Source organism: Meles meles, chromosome 11 (assembly GCF_922984935.1).
Source record: "Meles meles chromosome 11, mMelMel3.1 paternal haplotype, whole genome shotgun sequence".
Taxonomy (NCBI): Eukaryota; Metazoa; Chordata; class Mammalia; order Carnivora; family Mustelidae; genus Meles; species Meles meles.
The window spans coordinates 11537657-11551145 of record NC_060076.1 but is presented as its reverse complement, the minus strand read 5'-3'; the positions used below and the strand labels follow the sequence as shown (position 1 = coordinate 11551145).

Here is a 13489-nt window from a genome sequence, read left to right as displayed (position 1 = left end):
CTGCACAAATGTTCCCAAATCTGCATTAGTTCAAGGCCTAAATTTCCAGCTGTCAGTTGGTGTTCCTATAGGCGGTCTGTTAAGTACATCAAACAAAAAGATCTAAAGATAGAGTTCATTTAAAAACATGTTTTTATTAATGAGATTTTCAAATGTAATAAAAGTTGAATAATATAATGAATTTGTATATATCCCCCCACCAGATTTAATATTTATGAACATATTACCATAGTTGCTTTCTCTATCCCTTTTAAAAATTTTCCTGAAGGGTACCTGGTGGCTCAGTCATTTAAGTGTCTGACTTTTGGTTTTGGCTCAGGTCATGATCTCATGGGTCATGAGATCCAGACCCACAGCAGGCTCTACATTTAGCAGGGAGTCTGCTTGAAGGTTTTCTTTTTCTACCCCTCCCCCACTCACATTCCCAGGCTTGCTCACTCACCCTCTCAAAAAAAATAATTTTTATTTCCTGAAGTACTTCAAAGCAAATCTCAGTATTATGAATCAATTCTTCACTATACATCTTTAAAAAATTAGAACACTATTCATCCATAGCAGCCATCATTATCAATCGGCCATCCAGTAACCTTTCAGATTTCCCTAAATGTCTTTATACATTTGGTGAGAATAGGATCCAGCTGTATCCGTAATATGTTTAGTTGTTATGGCTCTTTTAGTTGGAAACAGTCTTCCTTTTTCCCTCCATGCCATTATCTTGCTGAAGATATAGTCATTTCTCAAAATAAAACCCTCAAAAAAAAAAAAAAAAAAAAGATATAGTCATTTCTCTATTAGTTTTCAGTTCCTTCCTTTGGCCACATTGAGTTTGATAGGATTGATGTCTCTTACAGCCCTACTTCCCTTTCTAATCACTGCTGGCTACAGGCCTCTGTCATACATGCCAACACTTTCACAAAAGCTGCCTTGCATTAGTCTCCCTCCCTTTGGGTTCTAACGTATTTATTATTTTCTCCATGTTGACCCCAGAATTGGATCATTTGTGGGGCCTCCACAAAAGCCTTTAGTGCTTCCTCCTAACCCACAGAATGAAATAAAAATCTCTTACTTCATTTCCTGGTCCCATATTTCTTAGCTTAGCATTAAAGTCATTTTGCAATTTAACCTGGCTTAATTCCGAAATATTTTATGCTTCAGCTGCATTGAACTTCTCACTGTACTCTGGTTGATTTACACATCAGACTTCCCAACGAAACTCTGAAGTTCTCAAGGGCAGAAATCACTTCTGTATATTGGTATCTGTAGCACTTGGCACGGTGCTTGGCATATAGTAGGTGCTCATTAAATGTTAATGAACTGATGATATGCCTTTTATTCCCCATATTTCATTACAGCTTCCATGCATTTTATATCCTAAACATATCTCAGATGTGTCATGTGCTTTCACATCTGTAGGTATTCCTTCAAACTTTGACCCTGAAAAATAAACTCCCCTCCATTTTCTACCTTTAGAAATGCACTACATTTCGTCATGGTGCATAATTGGGTCCTGAGCTAAGCAGTTTATAGTGAGAGAGCCGAGAATAAATCATCAAGTCTGTCATATAAATACTGGGATTATTCACATCTTACAGATAAGAAATACAGGTAATGGGCCTAAGATCCAGACCTAGACATCAATGGTTGTGGGATTTCAGACCAACTCTGACTAACTCTGAAGCCTCTTTTCTTTCTTGACCGAACAACTATTAATTGATAATTTTACAGACATTGTCAGACTGCTTTCCACAGAGCTCTAGCAGCATATACTACTACTGATTTTACACAGTCTTAGCAAGATTATTAACACTTCTTAGTGTTAATAATGATAGATGCAAAATAATGCCTTACTGTTTTAAACAGATTGTTTCAAAAGCCCTCTGGATATCTTGTCTTTGAAAAAGTATATAAGTTAGAGTTTTTCACCAAATGCTAATAATAAAACCCATGTGTATATTAACATAATTGCCATCTAAAAAGCATCGACATCACATTTTGCTAAATGATCTTTATTTTGGACATATTCTAAATTGCTTTCGTGAGATGCAGAGGAACCATGGTACAAAAATAAGCGGGAATAAATGGAATTTCATCAGAAATAAACTTGTTAAACAGTGAATAGCATCTTGAATCTGTAGGAATTTCCCTTTCCACCACAGCTTACATGAGAACTGGAAATATTAGTCATAAAAACAAGACTCTGGAAAACAACCAAAGAACCAAAAAGAGTAAACCACAAGGAATGTCAGATGTCAGTATTCTGTTAAAGATAATGTTCAGAAGAGATGGGCAATAATCATCTCCCGCCAAAAAAAATACAAAATAAGAATCTAGAGGAACCCACAAATGGTTTTGGAGTAATCCCTCTTATCAGAAAAGTTATTACTGGCATTGTGGAAAGAATTGTATTTTGGTGTCTGCCAAAAGATTTTTTCCCAGAAAGAAAAATGAATAATGGTAACAGTGTTTAGTTAAAGCGTGCTATATGCCTGGCTAGGTTGAAGGGGTGAGGTGCTGGCTAGGTTGGATAGGGCATCACTCCAGCCCCTAAGAAGCTCACAGTCCAGTAAAGGAGATGGACATTTAAAATGTGTGATGAGTGCTGTGATAACTATACTTGTGTAGCAAGTCCTGCAGAGTACAGAGAAGAGAGGGAACCCTGGGGTAATGGGGTGTTTGGAACCTGAAGGAAGAGCACATTTTGCAGATGGAAGAGGGGAAGGCAAGGGCCAATACAGAGTCATGGCAACCTTTTTTTAAGAGCTGAAGTGGTTTTTTGTTTTTTTTTTTTAAGATTTTATTTTATTTATTTGACAGAGAGATCACAAGTAGGCAGAGAGGCAGGCAGAGAGAGAGGAGGCAGAGAGAGAGGAGGAAGCAGGCTCCCCGCGGAGCAGAGAGCCCGACGCGGGGCTCGATCTCAGGACCCTGAGATCATGACCTGAGCCGAAGGCAGCGGCTTAATCCACTGAGCCACCCAGGCGCCCCAAGAGCTGAAGTGGTTTTTGCCTAACTTTCTCCACTCCTGGGCTATAGGAAGTCATGGCGACAGTTGTGTTTATTGTAAAGAAAAAAATTGGCGAGGGGCACACGGGTGGCTCAGTCGCTAAGCGTCTCCCTTTGGCTCAGGTCATGATCCCATGGTCCTGGGATGGACCCCTCTTTAGGCTCCCTGCTCAGTGGGGAGTCTGCTTTTCCCTCTCCCTCTCACATTCATGCTCTCACGCTCTCCCAAATTTTAAAAAAAAAAAGTCTTTTTTGAAATTAAAAAAAAAAAAATTGGCAAGAAATATTTGCATCACTCATTGACTATCAAAATGCCATAATGGAGTGTGAGTATCTTCCACGTTCCTGTATTCAAGGTCCTATAGGGCAGCTGTGGCCCATGAGTGACTATATTTATTTATATATACCTCCCATGTTTTTCTTTCTCCAGGCATATTCTGTGTATGATGAAGAGATTGGCTATTGCCAGGGCCAGTCATTTCTCGCTGCTGTTCTGCTTCTCCATGTGAGTATTAGGTCTCTGCTCTGACTTACACATGACCTGCCTCAGCTTATGATAGCCGACTCGAGCATGGTTTTATATGGCCTTTGGCCAGACTCTAGTGCAGGAGTTTTACTCCTGTATCTGGAAACCTTTTCCTTAATTTGACATCATAATGGTAAGAAATGACAGTGTTGAACACTAGTACAAGAGTAGACTTCGTGTTGATTGCTAGAACGATTGGATAGTCTTGGTTGATTGAACCCTTACGGACATTTTATATTCTATAAAGTAGCCGCTGTCACTAGTATTTGTTTGGGGATCATTTGTGTATCGGGGTAGGAAGGAAGCAGAGAAGTTGGCTTTCTTTTAGTGCCATTTTATTCATTTATTTATTCAGCAAAGACATTTACCCTCCAACTTACTGATATTCTTTCAGATCCACAGCAGAACTGAAAAATCATTAAGGTGGAATACCCATAAACTCTTCGTCTGTTTTACCAGCTACTGTTTTACCACATTGCTTTCTCTGTCTGTCTGCATCTCTCCCTTTTCCTCCTTTTTTACACACATTTTATTTTTTACTAAAAAACATTTTTTGAAATTATTTTTGGAAAATCAGTAGCAAACATCAGTTACTTCATTCCTATAGACTTAAGCATAATACTGCAGTCACATCCAAGAAATTCCACACTGACTCAGTAATGTCTTACACAGAGTCCGCATTTGAGTTTCCCAATTGTTTACTTAGTCAGGTCCTTTATAGCTTTTTTTTTTTCCCTAACCAAGATCAGTGAAGAGTCAAGCAGTGCATTTGGTGTCCTTTTTCTTGGCTTTTTTAATCTCAACTATCTCCTTCCCTTGCTTTTCTTGTGATTTATGCCATTGACAGTATTGAAAAACTCAAGCAAATTGTCTTGTGAAATACTCCACATTCTTGATTTGTCTGATCATTTCCTCATGATTAAAATCAAAATGCTTGGCAAAAACAGCACACAAGTGATGTTAGCGGAGAGTGTGTGAGCACCTCCATCTTAGCATAATAGATGCCAGAGATCGGGAATCAATAAAGTAGACCTGGTCCCAGTCTTAGTGGATACAGAGCTAGCAAAGCTGGCTGGCTGTGAACAGAAAGTCCCAGAAGCATGTCATTATTACCTCAGTGGTGACATGAAGGTATAGTAAAAAGTTTTATGCAAGATTACAGCAAAGGAGCCTTATTTATATCACAGGCTATTCTGGGGAGGTAACCTTTAAGGTGAATGCTGAAAAATGAGAAGGGGTATCCATACTCTTTGTGCTTGTCTGTATCATTTAACTTTTTAAAGCTAACATTATTGTGAAAATAAGAAAACTATTTTAAAAACAAGAGTGGAGAGTAGAGCACTCCCAACAGGAATATTACAACCTATAGAACCACTGAAATGGGGAAAACTTGGCCTGTGGAAAGAACTAGAAGCTGGCCAGTGTGACTGGAGCATTACCTGTGATGGAGGATGAGATGGGACCTGGAGAAGCCAGCCCAAGGACTTTGGATTTTGTTTCCCCAAATAAGGGGAAGCTTTTGAAGAGTTTTAAGCCATCTTGTATAGGTTGTAATAGACGTAAAACCAAAACCACTTTGTATCTTCCTTCTGTGAGAACCTAGCTTTTTGATATTAGTAAGCATGTAAAAATATGATAAAGCTATAAAAGGGTCAAGTTTTTTGCCAGCCTTACTGATATATAATTGACAAAAAAGTGTGTGTGTGTGTGTGTGTGTGTGTGTGTGTGTGTGTTTGGTGTACAATTTGATGAGTTGATAAGCTGTACATTGTGAAATGATTACCACAGTGAAGCTAATTAACATCCATCAAGAGCTCAAGTTTTAAAATTTTGTTGTTTTTAATAAGACTTTATATCTCAGAGTCTCTCAAGCTTCTGTGGTTTGTCTTTGTTCTCAGCTTCAGTCCAAGAACATTTGTCCCCATTTAAGTATCACAACCCCTTTAACATGGGCTTCCCAAACAAATCCACAGTATCTTGGTTTGAACTTGTGCTGCTTATCATTGTGTTAGGATAAATGCTTGTTTCAGAGGAAAAGCAGATGTGCTACCTGACATCAGAAATGCCACTCTGAGACAGACCAAGGGTCCCTCAGTATGCAGAAGAAATTAGAAATTGCCTTCCATGATAGAGACCTCTGAGATCTGGTCCTTTGCTCCAAATGCCCTTACTTGGCCAGTAATAATTTGCTGTGCTTTTCTCATTTATTACTTAATCTGATTTGTTCTTTGGCTCCACTTTATTCTCAGTGATGTCTGTGTTCAGCCCACCTCATCCTCTGGTTCCACAGAAGCCCGCCCACCTTCTTGACATTTTGAAGGCTTGATACAGTCATACCGAGCCTTAAATAACATTTCCAGTACTTTCTTTTCTATTTTGTAAACTAGACATTTGCCAGGTTCTCAGGGAAATATTTTTCCCACAAAGCTGTGGAAGATGTAGGTATTGTTATAAATGGGTAACATCTGTAAATAGAAGTGAAGTGGGGGGTGTTGTAGTATTTTAAGTATTACCATAAACCTATAGTACTTTGAACATTACTGTTAAACTTAAGAATATTTAAGGTTCTCCTCTCAGTGGCTGTGTTTCTAACAACGAGGAAGAAAAAAATAGCAGCTAAGGAAGTAAAATGATTTAATAGAATTGTCATGATTTGAGAAAGATGAAACCTATACTTGTGTGTCAGCCTATTGTTACTCAGTTCAGATCTGCCCCTACAAAGCCTATTCTTGGCTCCCTCAGACAGACTCAGGCTTTGTTGTTCTTGTAACCCCACTGATCTTTCTACCTAATTCATAGGTAATTGTGAATATGAATTCTGCCTAATTCATACTTACTGTATACTACTATATGGGAAGTTTCTCGAGGATAGGAACACTATGTGACACAGACTAGGCATTGTTAATATCTCTTGGTTGAGTGAATGAATGTCATAAAGCACAGCTACCTGAGTTACTACATATCACCGAAATTTCCTAGTATGTAGATAGAAGTGGAAGGATGAATTTATCACACTGGCAAAACTTCTGGGTGTGTTTGTGACCCCCATCTCCACCCTCACCCCATTCCCTATCTGTTACAGATGCCTGAAGAACAGGCATTCAGTGTGCTGGTCAAGATCATGTTTGACTACGGTCTCAGGGAACTTTTCAAGCAAAACTTTGAAGATTTACATTGCAAATTTTACCAGCTGGAGCGCCTCATGCAGGTAAAAAGGGAAACCAGCTTGCATTTGCCACTAAGAGTACGAGATTCGAGACTCTCCGGAGAACCAGGTTGATGAGCCGATACCAAGGAGCAGTGGTGATTGCATTGGCCATCCAGGGTTAAGGACGAGTTTGATGTTTTTCATTTCTCACTATGATGATGATGCCAAGATTAATAAGGTGTGAACCTGATGGGTGTGAGCGAGGTTTTTAATCTCATAAACACTCAAAAGATCAGATGACTTTGTAGGGACCTTTGACATGGCAAACTAAGTCAAGAAGTACCTGCCAAGGCTCTGAAGCTGACTGGTTAGGAATATCATAATAAAAGTGAAACAGACTTTCCCAAACACTTCACAACTTGGAAAGAAAAACTATCATTCCAAATACTTGTCACCGTCTTGGGGATTCCTCTTTTGAGCTAGTTTGTGGGCTGGGAAAGGGAGCCAAGTGTCAGTTTACTACTCAATAATAAGTGTTCTTCTGAGCACACTGGAGGTTTGTAGGAAAGCACAAATATGTGACTTTTTTGGCCTATTCCTGGCAGATTTATGAGCCTCCCAAGTGGGAGTTGAACAGCTGTGTCTATGCCCGAAACTAATTAGTTTGCTATTTCAGGAATACATCCCTGACCTGTACAACCACTTCCTGGATATAAGCCTTGAAGCGCACATGTATGCCTCCCAGTGGTTTCTTACGCTTTTCACAGCAAAATTCCCTCTCTACATGGTCTTCCATATCATTGACCTGCTTTTATGTGAGGTATGTATCAGAGGCCACAGCGCTTTGGCTTTTGTTTTCAGTATCGTCCTGTGTCACCTCCATAAAAATAGAATTTCTTCTTAGTTAAGTTTATTTTTGTGCTCAAAAATCCAGATTTAAGTAACTCTTCCTTGGGCTAAAACTAATGATCATGTTTTGTTAAAGGGTTCTCTGCTTAAAAACAGACAAACAGCCCACTATTACACATTTGTATTGTATACTAGGTTTGGCTGCATTTATTGAAGAAACCCAAAATAACAGTGACTACATAAAGTAGAGGTTCAATTCTCTCTCGTGTGAAAGAAGCCAGAAGGTTGGCAGTAACCTTCCTTCCCTAAAGGGTCAAGGGACAGGGTAGGATGTGTCCCCTCTTTAAAAGAGACTTCCTAGAGGTTCCACCCAGATTTTCACTTACCTCTTGTTGGCCAGAACTTAGGTACCTGACAATATCTAGCTGCAAAAGAGAGCTTTTTAAAAGCTGGGTAGGAATTTGCTAAAAATTGGAAGGTCTATTACTAAAACAAACCAAAAAAAGATACAGAATACATAACAGTCTTTGCCACAGCATTTTTTGGGGTATATGTGTTTAAGAAAAAAATAATTTCATTTGTAAGTGATTTATCCACTACCTCTATTAAATATTCACCTTTTCCAGTGAGTTTTTTTAAAATAATAATTTCAAAACTAATAACTGCACATTATAGAAACTGGAAAATGCAAGCAAAAGGATTTAAAAATACTTTAATCCCACTCACTCTCTAGAAAGTAACTCTTAACATTTTGGGGTATATTCTTTCAGCCATTCTTTGTGTTTATGTACATGTGTTATTTCTATACAGAATTACTTTTTTCATATGGAGTATTATGTAATAATGTATATTATGGTTCTGTAAGTATATATTTTAAAAATATGATTCTGCCATATATACTTGAACACTTGTAGACACACAGCTGTACCATCCTTCTTTATGTTTAATTATGCCATTTTCAAGGTTTACAAAAATCCATTAAAGCATTTGGACCTTTTACCAAGCTTAAAACACTATCAGAAACACTGATTATTCTTACCAGCTGCAAAGTATCTCATTCTTTGGGTATACCATAGTTTATGTAAAACCTTTAAGTTTTACAGTTTCTCAGCATTATAAACAACCGTTTGTTTTAAGTAGTTACCATGGGCCTGGTCATCCTAAGTAATTTAAATGAACTTTTCAACTAACTAACTCCAAAAACCCTTGGAGGAGAGTATATAAGTTACAGAAACCGAGGTCCAGGAACTTAAAGAATTTAGCAGGTCTTCATGCCTCCACTTACCTTTACTTTGCCCCTAGCACTCCCAGAACGGTTAGCTGAAGAAAGGCAGATTTGAGGGAGCTCTGAGTAGGTTCTGTTCTGGGATAAAGGGCTCACAGGCAGAGTGGCTGCTGCTGTATTTGGAATGGGGTAGCACAAGATAAGGGAAGAGTCCACCTGCAGTTATATCCTGAAAGATCACAATTTTTTGTCTCAGATGCTTTGGTTGGGAAGCACAGAATACTTTGGAAAAGCGTTCTTTCTTGTTGATTGTGAGAATAGGGCTAAAAAATTTCAGAAGAATGGGAGACTGGTTCTATTTTAAGCTGTTTTTCAGTAGCAGACCTATAATTATTATTTTCCAAGATATTTTCAAGATATCCCATTTCTTAGTTAAGTTTTTATACTTTCTTTAAAATTGTGGGGCATTCTGGGGACAGACAGCTGACTGGTCCAGATGTAATCACTGAAAAATCTTCTTTTTGTGTTTTCTCTTTTAGGGAATAAGTGTTATTTTTAATGTCGCCCTTGGATTATTAAAGGTACACATTTATTTGTAAATTGAGTGACATCCCCTGTCCAGCACTCGAAGTATCTTGGTCTTGATCTCCTTCTAAGCAGCCACCGTGCGGTAGCCGTGGCCCTGACAGTGACTCAAGGCACTGGCTAAGAAGTATCTTCTGGGGATTGTAAAGGTGCTGGTGTTTTAAAATGCTTCTTGTGTATCTTTATAACAAAGAACTTTTCCTATACATGCTTGTGTTTTCTTTCTTTCTTCAAGACTTCTAAGGATGACTTGCTGTTGACAGACTTTGAAGGTGCCTTGAAATTCTTCAGGGTTCAGCTTCCTAAGAGGTACCGCTCAGAAGAAAATGCAAAAAAACTAATGGAATTAGCTTGCAGCATGAAGGTAAAATAATAATTTGCATTGATTTAGATTCTTTAGTTTATTTCTCACCGTTCCTGATCAAACTATGAACATTTATAATACATTAGTAATAATGATGATGTTTGTATTGTATAATTTTTTTCCAAATATTTTCTTACATATTATATACTCTATGCCTTAAATCTCGTTCAAGTCCCAGCCTTTGGACTTCAGGGAAGGTATTCTTCTCATTTTGAAGACCCAGGAAACACAAAGAGGCTGGAGCTCCTAGCATCATACAGCTAAGCAGTGGCAGGACTCCAGTTTCATGATTTCCCCTCTGTTGTTCTTTAACTTCACATATTTGTGGTTTTGGTCAGAAATTCCCTACAATGAAACTAATAATGATGGAAACTCAATTTTATCACTTTCAGTGACATTTATGATTTGCATAATTTTTCTAAGGTTAAAAAAAAGGTAGCATCTCCTTGTATTCATGTTGTAATGTGAGTGGGAGAAACTTCGTTATATACTAACCAGAGCACAGACTTGGAATCCGGGAGATCTGAATTCAAAGTGACTTCACCTGTTTAAGGCAAAATTTCCTCGTATGTAAAATAATAGTGGGCTTCCGGTTCTGTTTATATGTCAGACTGTGCTAACTTAGGCTGCCCTTCTTTAAACACTTGGAGGTATCAAATACCTGGATGAACTTGAAAGAAAAAAGAGAAATCCAGGTGCCTAAATCACAGTAGCTCAAAGCTAGTGTGTGTGAAGTGGTAAAACAGCATCCCAGGGGAATATGGAGGGTTTTAATGCTCATGAAGACATGTAATGTGATTTTGGGCCTTCGGGAGGCAGCTGAACCTGGAAACTCTGGGTAATGGACCCTGGAATGCCTGCCCTCTTTGTGAAAAGGGGAAGGAAGTACTAAAACTACCTACCTGTTAAGCCTGAGAAACAACAGAAATCCTAATATAAATTGAATCAAGGATTTGAAAAAGAAATAGAGTCTCTAGTTAGTGAAATAATTATTAAAGGTATTGTTCAACTTAAAATGTTACATAGCTCATAAGTACTCTGGAAAAGATTTAATGATATTTTCCATGTGCCAGGTACTGTGGTTAATGCCGTCATGTGTGAGGATTAACTACGCTGTGTACAGTGCTTATCGTGATGTCTAGTAATTAGTAAGGGTTCAAGAAATGATGGCTCTTATTATGGTTATTGCCTCTCTGGTTCTCTTTTTCTTTTTTTTAAAGATTTTATTTATTTTAGATAGCACAAGCAGGGGAAGCAGCACAGGGAGGCGGGAGAAGCAGGCTCCCCACCAAGCAAGGAGTCCAACATGGAACTCGATCCCAGGATCCTGGGATCATGACATGGGACATGAGCCCAAAGCAGATGCTTACCCGACTGAGCCGCCCGTGCACCCACTGGTTTTCCAAGCAGATATCAAAATGCACACGTTTTAGAAACATTTTCACAGATGGTGGGTTTGTGCACAGAGCACAGAACCAGGTGAACTCTGAGGTTCTCTGAGTCGCTCTTGCCACTTCAGCCTGATTCATACAAGAAAGGCCCTCTTAGTGGCTGATGATTTCCTCCCTTCCAAAACCTCCTTTCCCACTGTCCTATCTTAAGTTCCTGCAACTTGGTTTCTCAGGCCCAAACCCTTGTTTATTATCAATACCTCTTTCTCTCTCACACCACATCTTCATCCTCCGTCCCAGCCCTGTTTCACAGTACACCCTGAATCTGATCACTTTTGCCCCTTCTCACTAACACCCTAGTGTAGCCATCACTGTCACTTGTCTTCTGGAATGTTCCAGTGGACTCCATATCTTTCTGTTTCCACAATGGTTTTCTTTTCTTTTCTTTTTTTCTTTTAAGAGTTTTTTCACTTGAGAGAGAGCGAGAGAGCAGGGGGAGGAACAGGCAGAGAGAGAGAGAGAAGCAGACTCCCCACTGAGCACAGAGCCCAGTGATGACGCTGGGCTTGATCCTAGGACCCTGAGATCATGACCTGAGCCGAAACTGAGAGTCGGATGCTCAGCAGACTGAGCCACCCAGGCACCCCAGTGGTGGTTTTTAATCCCATCTCTCCCTGATTTAAAACTCTGATGACTTCTTATCTCAGAATGAAACTCAAAAGTTTTTGCCTTGGCATACAAGGTGCTATACGCTCTGACCTCTGACCATCTCTCTGATTTCACCTCCTCCTCCTTTTCCCCCTTACACCTTCCACTTCAGACAGCCTGGCCTTCTTGCTGCTCTCGAACATGCTGAGCATGTTCACTCCTCAGGCCTCTGCACAGGCTGGTCTCTCTGCCCCTCATGTTCTTGATGTCCACGTGGTGTCACCGTCACCTCATTGAGTCTTATGCTCAGATATCATGCCGTCAGAGAGGCCTCCTCTAATGACCGTGTCTAGAGTAGAAGCTCCCTCAACACTTTCCACCCTGATCTCTTTACCCTAAGTTTCCTCGTATCACTTATTGTTGCTTAACGTTATTTTATATGCTCATTTGATCACTGTCTGCCTGCCAGATCCCCAGCACAAGAACAGGATTTGGCATATAAAAATTGTTGAATGAGTGAATTAAATGCTACGCTGCTGAGTTTCTACCAAGTATTGTCTTATGAAGAAGAGTTGGAGAGTTAAAGTGGCTTTGGGGAAGGCTTACAGTCGCTTCCAGTGGAAGGTTTTACTCTTTGGGTTTTCAGTAGCTTGAAACACTAACAATATATGGATCCTTTATTTCCATAGTCCAGATTGGAGGTGTCTAATACCTTTTTTTTTGGCCTGTGCTTTCACGGAGTTAAGGTAGACAAGGCTGCACAGCACGCATATTTAGTGCTTAGGTACATAATTCCTTCTGGCCCCGGAGAACACTGCCTGGCTGGGGTACACTTTGGATGATTCCCCCTACTTGCACATGGTTTTGGGTGGGAAAGATAGAATTTTTCTTAAAATTGACTCATGGCGTGGAAAGCCTGTGCATTGAACCAGGACATGAGAGTGAAATTGTTCTGTTAAAAGGTGGGATGTAGTCTAGTTGGTGATGGTTACTTGTACTCTGGTGGGTTTATTAATGCCAAAAATTATTAAGAGAAATATAGGCAGTAGTTAAGCCAATTATTGGCAAAGAACCTCAGTCCCGGTGATAATTTGCCAACTCAAAAATAAGGAAACTCATGGGCAGGCTCAGTCATGAGCCCTGCATTCTGTGGACTGCATCAGGTGGGCGTGCCTCTGTCAGCAGGAAACGATACATGATCATCTGTGGTTTTGGAGCCCCCTCTAGACATGGAAAAGGGGATTCTTGCTTTGTGAATGGTTCGGAAACTGGCTTTTAAACCTGCTGGTATAGAATTTAGAAAGGAAACATTGGCTTTGTAACTCACTGAAATCCCATTCCATTATTTTTTAATTTCTTAAATATTGTGGCTTGGTTTTCTCAGTTGTACTTCCTGACTAGGGTGGGAATCAGGAATACTTTGCCTCACATGCCATTTGAGGAAACAGTTACCTGCTTTTATTGTTGTTGTGTTTTAACAGTTTTGATGTTGTAATTTCCAGTATTTGTGTCATTTTTATGGGTATCTCATTTCTTCCCTTCAGTGCCCTGTGATGTATGCAGGGCAAGTCACGTGAGGCAGCTGAGGCTTGTAGAAGCCAAGTGACTTACCCTGGAACTAGCTGGGTGGGGACGCGAGGCCTAGTGGAACTCAGGCCTTCTGACTCCATGTTCCCAAGGCTTTCCATGCCATTGCGTGGCCTCTTACTGCAGAATTGCAGCAGGAATTAGGTTTGGTGTGGCAATATCT

The 13489-nt window shown here is 39.7% G+C and overlaps 1 protein-coding gene across 5 annotated transcripts in view; it reads left to right on the top strand.

Annotated features, from left to right (window-relative positions):
* The window catches only part of RABGAP1 (RAB GTPase activating protein 1), a 156285-nt gene that overhangs the window by 116982 nt on the left and 25814 nt on the right, over positions 1-13489 (top strand). For all 5 annotated transcript variants that reach the window (XM_046023285.1, XM_046023283.1, XM_046023281.1 and 2 more), the window contains 5 exons: positions 3434-3508; positions 6612-6737; positions 7354-7497; positions 9291-9332; positions 9572-9700. In XM_046023285.1, the coding sequence (XP_045879241.1) occupies positions 3434-3508; positions 6612-6737; positions 7354-7497; positions 9291-9332; positions 9572-9700 (516 nt within the window). The remainder of the gene's footprint in view (positions 1-3433; positions 3509-6611; positions 6738-7353; positions 7498-9290; positions 9333-9571; positions 9701-13489) is intronic.